The 15,669-nt window shown below is 31.6% G+C and overlaps 1 protein-coding gene across 14 annotated transcripts in view; it reads left to right on the top strand.

The window, feature by feature from the left end:
• LOC1272720 (homeotic protein antennapedia) overlaps positions 1–6,250 on the top strand; it is a 91,512-nt gene extending 85,262 nt beyond the window's left edge. For all 14 annotated transcript variants that reach the window (XM_061650864.1, XM_061650859.1, XM_061650868.1 and 11 more), the window contains one exon: positions 2,987–6,250. In XM_061650864.1, coding sequence (XP_061506848.1) covers positions 2,987–3,234 — 248 coding nt within the window. In that variant the 3' untranslated portion in view covers positions 3,235–6,250. The remainder of the gene's footprint in view (positions 1–2,986) is intronic.
• The last annotated feature ends 9,419 nt before the right edge of the window (positions 6,251–15,669 follow it).

The following is a 15,669-nucleotide window of genomic DNA, read 5'->3' as shown; positions in this document are numbered from 1 at the left end:
TTTCTTAGCCATTGCTAGAGGCTTTTAGTTTAAGTTTCTAGTCCAAATTTCTTCGTGAATGGTTTGTTGGATTGGTTGGTTTTGTATATATTGTTAATAAAATACGGATCAAACGATTATTGATTATTTTTACATGTAGATGATGACGTTTTCAAAATTGTGTACACAACGAATGGACGAAATGTACATTTAATTATAATTTTTAGTTTTTTATACTTTGAAGATGATAAAATGGATGGATGTAATAAAATAAAAGTATGTGAGACCAAATCAGAGCAAATCTAAAGTTCAATTTTGTCCATAGCAAGAGTTAACAAAATATATAAAATACAGGTCAATATTCAGTACTATTTAAATATGTACAACATTCAGCCTAATCAATGCTCGCTTGTGTAGTGAATGCTGCACAATGGTTTATTTGGACTTTTTTGCTCTTAGCCTATGGACTGAAGAAGCAACATTTTGCATATAGTATCGATGGGTAACTAAACACGACCAGTCTAAAAATACTTTCCCAATGCGAAGGAATACACTTCCTTTTTCAAAGCTTGACAGGTTCGAGCGTTTAAAGGCATACGAATCGAAATCGAAAAAAATGCCTCAGGTTTCTTAAAACCTGCATTTTTCTTCTACTCACATCCTGTGAAAAGAAAGCTGCGTACAAGAGATGAATAATAAGCATCGTCAACAGCGCAATACTTGGCCCATCCCAATGGCCCCTATCGTTTTTCGTTATTCTAAGGACGTGTATGCTCGGATCCGATGCGGTGAAACGTTTGCAAAGAGCCTAGATGATAGACCCATATCAACATATTTGACAGCCGACTGGAGTACAAACATGACCACCACCATATCCCAAAAACCGATTGTTTTCACTTTTCTCCATCCGCTACCAGTGAAACTCCTATCCTTGCTTAGTGAAGAATGAGAGCTTATTTCCCTTCATTTTGTTTTTCTCAAAAAAAACGGAACATCAAGCATCATCAGTTTCTTCTAATACTTCTACTTCTACTTCTCATTCCCAAGAATTGAAAAGAGAAGATATTTGAATTAAACAATAAAAAAGCAGGATCACAGATTGACGGTAAAGTAAGATAAACATTTTTAGGATAAAAAAGAACAATATTTTTTACTCAATATTTTTATATAAGTTTATAGCATGCCTAAATCATTCATATTTGAAATAAAAGTAACATTATCCGCTGAAAATAATATATCGTGATATTCCTCTTAAGCCCGCTAGATATGCAAATGTTGCATCTTAAGGTTTGAAAGATATTGGTCATTGTTCATAAATAAAATTAATAGCTTTATAGACCGTATACATCGTTTTACCTTAAAAAAATTAAGTTATTTCAATTGTAATCTTTATATTTTACATACTCTAGATATTTATGTGCTATTTTAATTATTCGTCAAAATATTTCTGAAATGTTTAGAACAAAGCATGTTTCTGATGCAAATGAAACAAAATTGCATGTGATACATGCGTGAACTTGAATTGTCAATCGATTTTTTTTGTGTAACTAATAATTTTCATGTGCATTACTTGAAATTGTTGGACTTACAAAATCAATAATAATACACAACAAACAAGATTGCTTTTTTGCCTGGGTACAAAAAAAAATAGTAGCATTATTGAGCATAATTTAGAAAAGCCCTGAATGAGTCGCTTAACTGGCATTGGTTAATTATTTTTTTATGGCAGTGGATTGAGATATTGAAACGGTATTTGTCAATAACATTTTCACAGAAGTGTAATAAATTTTAAAATGGCCAGTCCCATTCGATGAATTAACTTAAAAATCTTCAGACCTGTTTCAGTAGAAATATGTTTCAATCAAAAATGAGTAATGCATCCTACATTATATTTCATTACATTGTTTAAAACTGTTTTGTATCTTTCCTGACAATATTTGTACTTCAATAACCAACTTCAGCTTATATCAGCTTATATGAAGGAACATGAAACCAATCCAACAAATGTTATAAGTTTTGTTTACACTTTGAAGGCTTAAATTATTAAGGCTAAAAACCTTCTCTTCTAGGATGGTCCAGTGTTACAGTCGTCAACTCACATCACCGTCATCGGCTGGTATCAAGCCCTGTATTGACCGTGTCGTCCATACGTTGAACTAATTATACTGTTATGAGTAATCAATAGTCTCTGAGAGCATGCCCATTAGTGATAGAGGCTGGATACCCGTTAAGGGTTGTGGCATCAAAGAAGAAGAAATCCTTAGGTTTGGTATTGGTGTGTAACCAATGTAAGTCTTTTAACTGTTAATTTTCCGCGCCCGCAATCCCTGATGCTGTTTCGCAACAATTCTTATATGCAGTTCATCTTTGATTTCGCGAACGCGAAATTTCGGTTCGTGTAATTTAATGCTAAGACAGCGGGCCACTTTTACGATATGATGTAAGTCAATCATATGACAGCGGCACGATGCTTGAAAACATTAACCATACTCGGGATTGCGGAACGTAAATCAATCAGAAGCAATCAGCAACATAACAAGCAGAAGAACTATTCTTATATTTCAGATGCTTTTAATAATGCTCATACTGTACAAACTGTAGACGTACAATTTTAGACTGGAGTATCAACCAAAATAATGTTTTCCCAACACCTTATAAATGTAAAAATTCTACGTGTTAGAAAAAAAAAATTAGTTTAATGCTCTAAAAAACTTTATTATTATTATTATTTATTTATTTATTATTATTATTACATTTTTTCATTATTGATATTATAATTTTTATTATAATTTTTTTTATTGTTATATTTATTGTTATTATTGTTATTACTTGTATTATTACATCGTTTAATTTTAAGATTTAGTAGAGCAACATCCTTTGTTTGTCCTTATAATGCCATACTAAAAGCATCTCATTCATTTCCATTATTCAATTGATTTACAGAAAAATAGTTAAACAAGAAGATTTTACTAATATTGTTTATCTTTTTGTATTTTTTTTTTTCTAGAACGAAAACGTGGGCGGCAAACTTACACCCGTTATCAAACCTTGGAACTGGAGAAAGAGTTTCACTTCAATCGCTATTTAACACGACGACGAAGAATTGAAATTGCACATGCTCTATGCTTGACTGAACGCCAAATCAAAATCTGGTTCCAGAATCGACGAATGAAGTGGAAAAAAGAAAACAAAACCAAAGGTGAACCGGGCTCGGGTGATGAGAATGACATGACACCACCGCAGTCTCCAGCATAAAAACGGCACGGTACCGTCGAGAATCGTTCAAAGCAACAGTAATTACTTCTCGCACCAAACACAAATAGGAGTAACTGCCGTCCGCGTGTTAGCAGATTATCGGAATCGAGTTCCTCCATCATTAAATTAACGATCTAGGATCAAAAAATTGAGTCTTCGCAGTGACATGAATACAAAACGGTGTGTGTTTCAAGTGTGTGTTACTATTCTTTTGCCTATCGAATTATTTGAGCTCCAATACAATCATTTTATTTACATACATGGTGGTTATGGTTTCGTATTTGAAATTAATCACAAACATTTATAATCTCGTTGTACTAGCTAAAGTAAGCAACACATCAAATATGAATTCATTGGATCATGTAGCGATCAATCAAATGTATTTTGGGCAGAAAAATATTAGGAATGCGCGATGTAATAAAAACAACTTATGTGACCTCAAACTTAATTTTAAAGACAGAACTAAACAATTATAAGAATTGACTTTCATACATAAACACGCAAAATGGCCAGCAGGTCGTTAAATTACTACATAGAAATTAAACATAAACTGTTACTAGTAGGTTGTACACTATCAAAGAAAACAAATTGTGTGTACAAGGATTTCTAATAAACATGGACTACTCTAACATAGTAGTTCCAATGACGATGTGTAGTCGAAACGAGGTCATAGAAAAAATCATCATGGAATTGTATAAAGAAAGGTCAAATCAGAGTATAAAAAAGGAAAGAACTGGGTTAACTCATATGAATGTACAAAATTGCGTCAGTGACCGCAACCATTTCTCTTAGAGGAATATGGATTTTCATCCAAACGTTGTGGTGCGACTAATTATAATTAAACAAAAAGAGACAAATGTATACAATTATCTTATAATTATTGTGAACAAAAAAGTGAAATACGCATAATTTGAATCCAGAAAAATCATCATCTGAATAATGTTGGAAAACTGATTCGAAAACTGAAAACATATAAGAGAGAAAACAAATAGTCTGCTTGGTCCTTATGTAACATCAACAAACAACTTGCATTACCAAAAACATGGATCACAATTATATGAATTCGATTCAAAACTTCACTTTGATTGTCACAGTAAAAAAGAAAAAAAAATCAATAGCTGTGATGCTCTTACGTAAAACAATGAATCAAACATGTGAAATTCGAACCAGTTGTTGTGTATTGGAATAATATGATCATATTGTAAATGTGACATTGAGTAAAGCAAACATCGTTTTAATTCACTATTACAGCGACGATTCGAATTTCTGTAAGCAGAATGGCTCATAGTACATAGCATAAAGCATTAGAAATATGTTGTCTAATTCTCTTGAACTACATGTTTTTCTAAGCCACGAAGAAACAACAACATTTCAAAGCAAGAACCCCCAAAATGAACTCATACCAAAGTCAATAGAATAATTATGTTTTTTAAGCTCCTTTTATCAGCATCATAGTTTTCATAGTAATCATCAGCAATTCATGAGTTTTTGTATTCTGTTCAGCTATTTGCAATACCCTGCAATTCATTGTTTGTTTGTTTTTTCTTCTTCATGAAATGTTTTACTGTTATTGTACCAGAACGACGTATCTAGAAATATGAACGTAATTTATTATCATGACAAGCTTTAGTTACTCGCTCATTAAACAAACTAGTAGAACAAACTGGTAACAAGCTAAAGTGAATACACAAACACAATGACAACATAATTTTAAATGTCTCAAATAACAAGAAAAATCCGAATTATTCCTTAAGAAAGACATAATAAAACACCCAGTGGAATAATAGTTAAGGAAAATGGAATCTGGTCAATATTCTCCTTCGAGATGAATGTGCATTATAAATAAGTGCACCATTGAATAAATTTTGGTAATTTACCGTCTCATGCTATGCGCCTGAGACCAAAATGATGAAAAAGGAACCGGTAACGTTGTATACGATTTTGTACAAAAATCTTACAGTCGCTATTTACTGTGCTATTTAAATAGTAAAATTTACTTGACACTGATTGTATACATTTTTTTAAATTACGTTTTCAGGATAATAGGAAACATAATTGGATGGGTTAGAGTTTTTATCATCTCACATGAATGTGTGAATCTGTAAGTTGCAGGTAAATTTATTTCGTTGTGATATTATGGAATTTAAACTTTTCTACTTGTCTGTCTAATGTTGGCACAATGTTCAACTCATCAAAATCAAAACATAAGGGAGCATTCAGAAGCCTAATTTCCAAAAAACGAATATACGTAAACAATGATACATTGAAAGTAGAAAAGCAAACCGAAAAATAACAGTAATTTATAAATATAACAAGATTTGGTGGTTTGATTTGCGATCGCCGTTCTGAAAAAAAGCAACAAAAACAAATAAAGCAAGCACAAAAATAAACATAAAAACTGTTAGCCTTTAAGGGACTGTGTAACTGTAAAGCAAAACGAAATGATAATATGTATCTTGGATGATCGGAACAAACTCTAGGAAGTGTTTGTTGCCATCGTTCTGTTTCTTTTTTTTTTTAGAAATAGTAGCACTAGCTGCGCCCAAGTGACATGAAAATTGTGGTGACATCTCTGATTGAAATATGAAAGTGGAAGTATGTAAAAACTGTTTCCGTAACAATTTTTCCTTCATGTAATTGCTGCAAAAATATCAAGATGATAAAAAGGGAAAAAATCTACAACATTATTTTAGCTTGATTTTGGAAGAAACAGTTTACCAGGAGTTGGCCGAAAGAAATTGGATGTATTAGATGTCCACAGAATTTAACCATTTAGCATAAGAGCAGAAAAAGCAACCTTGCAAAGAAGGTCCAGTAATTTACTTATTGCTGGTACACACAAAATTCAAACAGTAACAGCAAATACATGTCCCATCCCGTGATTGACACAAAATTTATCACGTGAGCACAACAAGTGAAACAAAGAAAAAACCAACAAATGTGTAACTAAATTTGTACATAAAACTAAGTCCCGAAGGCAGCCAGAAAGTAATAAATGCGAAAAACAAAATCCAAATTTCAAAGCATGAAAACAATATTCTGCAACATTTCGACGAAATCGTAAAGATCGTTGAATCATTGAACCACGCCTACTGCGCAGGTGTAACACACTTTACCACGCCTATTTTACAACAAAACAAGATGAAGAAAATTCGGAATCATGTTCAGATAACGAAGCCATTACGAAATATTTCATAAGTTGAAATATTTCGCGAATGACTCAGAGCTAGCAAAACAAACAAAAATTAGATTTTTTTCATTTCGTCTTCATCTCTAGTCGCTTATTGCGTCTTTTATAAATGCTCTATGAAAATATCTGCCGATTTGTGTTTATACGAGTCAATGTGGTTGAAAGTGAACGAGTGCATTTCTATATTGAAAATTTCATTTTGAGCTCAAACAAGATTTTAATCTCAAAATCATAATAATTCAAGGTAAGTCATTATGTAGTCCGTTTTATTACATTTAAAAAGTTTTTAGTTTTAGCTAATTCATTGTCTTATAACACTACTAGAAACATTTAAATTAAATCATCATTGTGAAATTCTGCTATTCATTGGCATGTGCTGTGAGGGAATTTAGGCAACCTAAGACTTAAGCTTAAATATTTTGCCTGGCGTTCATAAATCATAGTATCTGACTAGGAACGTCAGAAATAATCATTTATTAAAACAATTTTTCTTGTATTTATACCCAGTGTTGCACATGTGCTACATGCGAAGAAAGGTTTGCTCCAAAAACGATTTAGAGACTGTAATCTGGATTTTTTTATATTTTTCATAGTTGCAGTGATTTGTAAGGCTTCTAAAACTGGAACATTACTTAAAAACTTTTTAATGTAATTGCTTTTTTATCATTATGTAATGAATCCAACAAACATGAATTATTTATTTAAAGTTTTATTATACAATCTTTGGTTTGTTTAATCGTACAATTACTCCATTTCATTGCAACATGATCATGCCAAGCTATAAATATAACACTTATTCTAAAAAAAAAAATTACATCATCTAAATCACCTAACCATTTCAAAGCAGTAAAATAATTGGGTGGGTATGTAAAAACTCAATTACTTTTCGTTCATTTTCGTACACGTTTGATGTTTGCAGTCATATCTATTGTACGATATTATTTAAACTTCAACAACGCAAACATGGTATAACAGCAGAAAGATAAAAACATGTAATGGCTCTCAGTTCTACTAATCTACCAAATCTACTAATTCATCTTATATTCTTCGTTGATGCGTACTCTACTTCTAAAATTAGCTATGATAAAATGAACTTTGCGCACAAATAATACAACCAATAATACAACACCGGCTTAGTTTCTCGATTAGTATATTTTTTGCTAGTATATTTTTTGCGTAATTCCCGTTTACCATCGCCTATAGTTACACTCTCATGTGCTTTTGGGTGTGAATGGTCTTACGGAAATTCTGGAGCATACTATAAAATATACACCCTGCTCCAACAGCATGAATCCAACAGGCATTGTCCGTCTTTTTGTTTTCTTTCGTATAATCGGTCAATGTTACAGAGAAACAACGAACAATGTATTTTTTGTAATACAAAATAATTTTACTATTGTCATTCAATTTTCTGTTTTGCTTGTGCTACATCCTTCTCAACAACTTTCTAGCAATAGATTAAGTTTATGTGTCCATCTAACTGATCTGAAATTGATGTGTATGAAAGTTCTGCTACCTTTGGTCTTATGAAAAGATATCCCTGATTTTGATTACGTTTGGAGTCAACACAAAATGTGTAAATGCCTGTTTGACACAAAATCTCAAAGGGAAAAGTTTGTTTTACAAATACTTTTGAGCAACTCTACGATTCGTTCGTATTTCATCCTATAAAGAAAAAAAAAAGACAGCTGAGTACTGATGGTTCAGGACACACGCACCTACTTAAACGGAGCAGAAACATAAATCCATATAACCTAATACGACGGGGTGACGAGTCTCTGACAGAAAATTGATCACTCTGTCAGTTCACGACACAGTTCGGCGACAACACTTAATCAACGACTATAAAAAACACGCTAGTCTTTATGTGATAAGGAGCATCTATGGAATATCACAAAATAAGCCTACACTAAATGCTAAAATACCAAACTGTACAGTATTATAAAAAAACCTACACCAAATGCTAAAGTACCATACTGTACAACACATGAAAAAGTCTTCAAAAATCATGTTTGAATATTTTGAAAATGCAATCGGTCTTAAAACACTTGAAGTTTGTAATGTTGTTTCTAATTTCGATAAAAAAATCAAGCCACATATAGTGTAAGGTTTCCTTTTAGATTTAAATTTTTTACTGCTTAAGACATAGTTTGCTTCTATTAAAATTTATAAATAACATATGACCAATATTAGATATTTATTTTCCCAACAACAATCTTTTCCAACCATTCCAGAACAACAAGATATTTTTTTACAGATTTATAACAGATTTTATGTATACATAATGCTGTTATAGCATAAAAGATGTGATGTTAGATTTTTATAGTCAAAATAGAACAAACAATCATTTATTAACACTTCCAACGTCAAATTATTTAAAAGCTTGTTCGGTGTGAATGATCCAATGATTACGCATATAGAAAAAATCTTCTGCATTTTTGAGTTTTTTTTATAAACGGTAGATTATAAGTAATGCAAATATTGAACGCAGTATTGTATGGTTTTGCATTTATGAAATCGTTAAATGGTGATATGTTGCCAATTTGCTATAAAAGCAAATTTATTCTATTTTTGATAGGCTCTATTATATTCTCAAATTTTAAATGTTTCTGATTTTATACCTATAATCATCATAGTAGACCCCGCGGTGCAGTCGTCAATTAGTATGACGGAATAACATATCCACCATGGATTCAGAGCCCGTATGTACTGAATTTCTTTGCACTGGACTGACTGCTATAAGTCACCAATAATACACAGATGAAAATCATATAAGCAGCTTAGGGAAGCATAGACCGACTAAGCTTGTTGCGCCAAATGAGAAAAGAAGAAAAGGAAGATGGTTATAGGACTATAAAAAACAGGTTTTTTACTACTCCTTTATTGGCTCTATGCTAAAAACTACAACAAATGTTAACGGACAACAAAACGCACTGGATTTTATTAACATTTTTTATCAATGATTTTATTTTTGACAAATTATTATTTTCGTGCTTTGCAGTCTGTTCTAGCGTCAATGAAATGATATGAAATTGCAAAAACCATTGGATTTTAATAACATTTTTTATCAATGATTTTGTTTTTAACAAATTATTAGTTTCATGCTTTGCAGTCTGTTCTAGCGTCAATGAAATGATTTTAAATTACAAAAACCCCTCCAATTTACGGAACTGATTCATTTAAGATTGAAATAATTCGTTTGACTCAGGAAAACATTTTAAAACTAGGATGATTTACTTGTCGTAAAGAAATCATTTCTGTGCACTATGAGCAAAATTCGTACTATCATCACAATTGGTACGCTTACCCATTACCGTTTCCAGCACCTTTCATTTACCCATTCCCATTGAAAACTATTATCATTACTGCACCATTGCACAGGTAACGGAAAGGCTGAGAAATTGTTTGAATTTATGGTCTGATTTAAGACTGCACAGATTTGACCTTCATCTATGTTCACTCGAGCTCGTCCTATTGGTACTACATTTGGTAATGTGGTATGATTCTTTTTTTCCAGCAACAAATTATTCAGCAAGGACTATACCTTTTTGCGGTTCCTTTTATTGGTTTCATTTTTGTCCTGTTACACTCTACTGTCTTTTATGTTCAATCAAAGAGTTCTATAGTAGTTGAACCCATTATTTTCTCTAGAAATAATGAAATCTTAAGTCAAGGTTGGTAAAGGCTATTTTAAAATCCTTGAAACAAGTGAAATAAACCTGTCCTGTGTGTAGATAGGAGCATAATAATCTCACTGTTAAGCCTTTAACCAAATTTACAGGTTGGACACACAATTTTGCACCAGGACTTTTTTTGTCAATATCTGTACCTAAAACACAATGACTGAACTGTATTTTTATGTTTTAATCCATCTCAATAATTCCACATCGTTTTATTACATGGTTTAATGAAAAAAAATATTACCGAACCAAGTTATATCTTCAATTTCGACAATCACAACTAAGTTGTCAGCTTATTTTAATCCTTTCACGATCAAGGGAAATATTCTTCGTTCGCTCGTTCAAAATTCGTTATTGATTCATTCATTGTATTGATTCATTTCATTGTATTCATAAAATGCTAAAGCAAAAAACATATGTCGATTATAGCAAATTTATATCTGAACTAAATAAAAAAAACTTTTTTGAAATATTGTTTTACTTTATGTTCATAATATTATTGTATTGACATATTTAGACATCGAAGTCTTATGATTGTAAAAGAGTTAAAGAATTTCTAATCATCTATGAACATCCTGAAGTGAATGGAGTATTATTTAGTATAACAGAACGACCTGATTGGTTTGGTAGTCTTTTGTTATCACGGCATGAAAATTGATAGAAGAATGTATAAACATAGTGGACCACAATATCGCTTTTCGTGCTTAACTCATTGACAAAAAGCAGCAATACATGAGCGATTGTGCAGATGACGGTTGCGATGGATGCAAAGAAGATGAATCTGGTTTTCTGCTATTATTGAATCCTCAGGCTACATACCATGCTATGCTGTTTCTCGCCATTGACTCAAAGTCTGGCCGATAGCCTTTTTTGCGTCAAGTTTTGAAAAACTGCCACATCGTTAAATTTAATATGAAACTCATTTAGTTAAAGTGCTGCCAATTTATTTATTTATATGTTATGCTTGTTTTGCTCTCTGGTCAGCGAAGAAATGAATATTACATCACGAGCCACTGACACCTTTTGCAGTATTCTCTTGGTTAAAACTACCGTATGGGACAGACTGTCGCTTAAGCAAAACACCATTTTCCAAAGAGGAGGTTTATATCATCAAGAGTGATCATCAAAACTAAGTATTTGCATATTGCAATTTTAATTTTGGTTGTGTTTAATTCATCAAAATAAGTGATCTTGTAACTTCATCATGCTAACTTAACCAAAATTATGCTAACTTTGCACAATATTAAACTGACGATTGATGAAGTGATGAAAAACTTTTTATCGTGTAATTTGTTTCTGTTTTGACCTCAACTCTTCACTATGGAACTTCCTTAAGTTTATATTCACAAGTCCGCTTCACCAAACTATTAAAACTACTTTTCTATTTACATTTTTACTTTATGTCATATAAAAAAACACGTAATCTATACATAACACCCTTCTGCATGCTTGAAAGTATCACATTATTTGTTTTGTTGTTTTTATGTAATGTTAAAAAGGTATTATCATGTGATTTAATATTGCTACAGAATTTAATATAACTTGCCGCAAAATTGCGTTATCAAGTTGACTACTGTAATGATTGGAAGCTAACTAAATCACTACAATAGTATACACTAGTAGCTTTATATACCAACAAAGCAAACAAAATGGGGATATAATCAATACATTCTACCATGCTCCCTCTTAAAATGACCAACCTAATCATAAAAAAGAAAAAGGCATAGGCAACGTAAGATACACTTAAAATGTATGCAATGCTTGATAGCTCTTCATTTATCATTCGCCGTGTGATTGATGAATCTGTCACCCACGCGTTTTCATTTTCCTATTTTCCTTGGCTAGTCATGTATCGTTTTTTCGATGTTTTGGAAAAGCCGGAAGTAAAAAAAGAAAACGCATGCTTATAGTGCGACCTTCTCGATACATTTTTTTCAATGTGGAATGGTTTCTTAGTCATTTTATCAGTCTTATGCCCAAAGTCTGTTAAGAGCACATAATAATAATCTATACAAAAGTTTTCAAGTAAAACACGATTTGAAATGTAAAAATTACACAAAAGACTAACAATATTAGACTTAACAATATTGTTAAATTAAAAAAAAATCTGCAATAGGAACTTCAATCTCTGCTTTGTTACATGCGATATTTAAGACCCCTAGGCACTTTACATGGGGTAAAAGCCGCTAGACACGAAGACACGATATATATGTATATATATAGGGCCGGTCTGGTGGTACAGTCGTCAACTCGTACGACTTAACAACATGCCCGTCATGGGTTCAAGCCCCAAATAGACTGTGCTCCCCATACGTAGGACTGACTATCCTGCTAAGGTAACAATAAGTCACTGAAAGACAAGCTCACTTCACTAGTGGGTACAAGGGCAGGCCTTGACCGACAACGGTTGTTGTGCCAAAGAAGAAGAAGTAGAAGAATATATATATATATTTATATATGTATATATATATATATATATATATATATATATATATATATATATATATATATATATATATATATATATATATATCCACGAAACATATTCACATACACATATATATGTATGTCAATTGTCCATCATTCTAATCATTCTAATACAGTCTCAAAGCTCGTTACAAACTTTTTCAAATTCTATGACGGGTTATCTAATGCAGGTGCAAAGTCCGGCCCGCCGCAACATTCAATCCGGCCCACGAAAGAAGTGATTCAGTGATTTTGAAAGATGAGAATTAACTATTCATATAAAAATGACTGAAGATCTATAAGTATCACATTTTATACCATTGTACTTTTTTCAACTTTATTGAAAGTAATACAGAATGACGGACCGAATAATATGTTTGAACTCGTGGTCTATATGTAATATAAAATTCCCGTATGTTATATAAAAAAGTTACAACACGACAATAACACTTTTGGAATAGAAGTCGCATAAGAAATGTTGTATAGAGAAGATATACTAAAGTCTGGTTGCAGTAAGTTTATTTAATGTTTTCAATGCGACTTAGCAACTTAGCAACTAGAAATATAGTGTAATAGCTTTTTTGCCATTCGTTTTTTTTTATTTCACACAAATCAGTTGGTTTCATTTTTATCTATTTCAGGACTATTTTCAGTTTAATTTGAAGATAAAGACAATCATAAAAAACCCTGTTGTTTTTACGAGTGCGACGATTCCACACGGTTGCAATTTACCAGTATAACGATCTTCAAAGTGCTTTTTCGTAAGGAATCAGTTAACAATTTGTCTGACATGACATTACTAGTTCTTGAAGCATTTTGATATTTACTAAATGCACGTTTGTCTTGATAAACTCAGCCGTTAAGGCTTTTGTATCATAGTCATAATATCCTCAATAGTTTTTGGCGGCGTGAGAGGATTGACTGATTACACTTTTGTTCCTCTGTTGTCGATGCTTAAATGATTAAACATTACAATTAGTTTTTCCAATAAGTATTAGCACTGCACTGCTAGTGTGCCAATAAGTTGAACCACGCTTAGATGATATAATTACAGAAAACAGCAAATATACCAATTGACATCATCAACCAATTGTTTTGTTTCTGAAATTGTATAATGTAATGATTTAAGCGCAAAAATAAAAAAAAACTGCATTTTCTTCCGGCTTTTATTTCACAAGTTAGCCGATTCTTGATCTAATGTGTTCCCTCCTGGAGGGCTCACACAACACGAAACCACATTAGTCTACCACATCATTGATTTACCTACAACTCTCAGTTATGTGTCAAGGTTGTAGTAATTTAAAAAGTACATCCCTCTTGCTACTGATGCTGTATAAATTTATGACGTAAACAAGATTGGAAGCATAAGCAGGACGCAACTATATGTTAAGCTTAAAAACCATATTGACAGGAATGATTCAATCTATTCGTAGCAGCCACGTTCATTCCGACAACACTTTCTCTACTTTTGTTACGATTGCTGCACGTACAGACATTGCAAATAAGTATTAATATAAAAAGAAATTTTGAATACAGTGGCCGGCAATATAAAGTGGCCACTACTTACAATATTACATTTTTTACATTTTTTCCGTGAAAAATGAAGTTATTGTACTGCTTTATTTTTTGAAACTTTGCTCGTGATATGCTTTAGAATCCGCAGTACCATAGCATGACAAAAATGAGAAGTTTGCTTCAAGAAAAAATATTTTTTCCAAAATTGATCAAAATCACTGTGCCAAAATAAAGTGCCCACTTTATTCATTCTACAGAAAATATTTTTCTGAACAAATATAACACCAAACTTATAATTTATATGCGTAGAAATTGATTGCATGCTTTATTGTTTGTAATATGTATGCTAGTTTCTAACCTTTTCATTTTTATCTCAAATAACGAATGTTTCTCAAGAATAATGGGCAGTAGGTTTTTATTGCATTAATAATAAAGTAATATGAAATATTTATTGTGTATACATAAAATAAACTTTTATTAATCGCTATTAAGTCAATCAAACTAACATGAATTTAAACAAATTGTACATATCGTTCAATACTGTTTGATATGAGTGATATTATGTTATAAAATGAAGTTGCACACTGTGTTTTTGATCATAACCTGCAAGCCTGATCTTTTCTGTACACAATGCTACTATGTCGGCTTCATGTAGTTGATAGTATAAAATGTGTGCTGGTAAAATTATCTTATTCATTATTTTCTGCAATACTATCAAATCTGGTTACATGTTGTAATTATTATATAAGAAATTTTAGATTTTAGTTAAAGAAAGCATTTCACCCAACAATAACCAATTGATGATTGTAGTACCAAAACATAAAACTAGTTTCACGTTATTAACTAACCTGAACAAACTGATCAAACTGAACAATCAGCTTCAAATGGTTTAATCTTTGTCAAATATTTTGGAGATATTAAACGTATCCATTAAACATAATTATTGTTTTTACACTTGTATTACTTATACATTATTTTTTCCTTTTTTTACTGGCTACAATTATGGTTTATCGATTCATCGAAATGGATTGCACTGGAGCGATTCAAAATAATTAAATATAATTAGAATCATCCTCATTACTAATGTATTGCCTCTACTGGCAAATTGCGACTCCAAAGCCTATAAGATGCACGTAAATGTCTGCATCTCATCCTTTTGCATTTTTTTTTATTTTAACTGATCAGTATCTCAGCTGGTACGTAGTTCCGTTTGACAATATTATTTTTTCCACAAACTGCTTTAAATTTTAAAAACCTTCAATACGCCGAATTGCCCATCATTCGTTGAAAACCATTACATTTTTCACGCTTTAAAAAAAATAACTACTTCAATTGTAAATTTTAATAAAATTTTTCGCTTTAGTATTTTTAAATTTAAAATAAAAATTAAAATATGATCTTATATATCAAGAAAGAACAAACCATACAAGTTAATCACTTTAACTAAATACTTTATTGCAATTAACATACATTTCACGACAAGAAAAATATCAAATGAGCTGTTATGTTATTCCATAGAGGAGAGAAAATTTGCAGGACAAATATGAATAGTTTGATATTTTTGTTCATCGAACACAATTGACT

The sequence above is a fragment of the Anopheles gambiae genome, chromosome 2, assembly GCF_943734735.2.
Source record: "Anopheles gambiae chromosome 2, idAnoGambNW_F1_1, whole genome shotgun sequence".
Classification (NCBI taxonomy): domain Eukaryota; kingdom Metazoa; phylum Arthropoda; class Insecta; order Diptera; family Culicidae; genus Anopheles; species Anopheles gambiae.
This window is presented reverse-complemented; position numbering and strand designations above follow the sequence as displayed.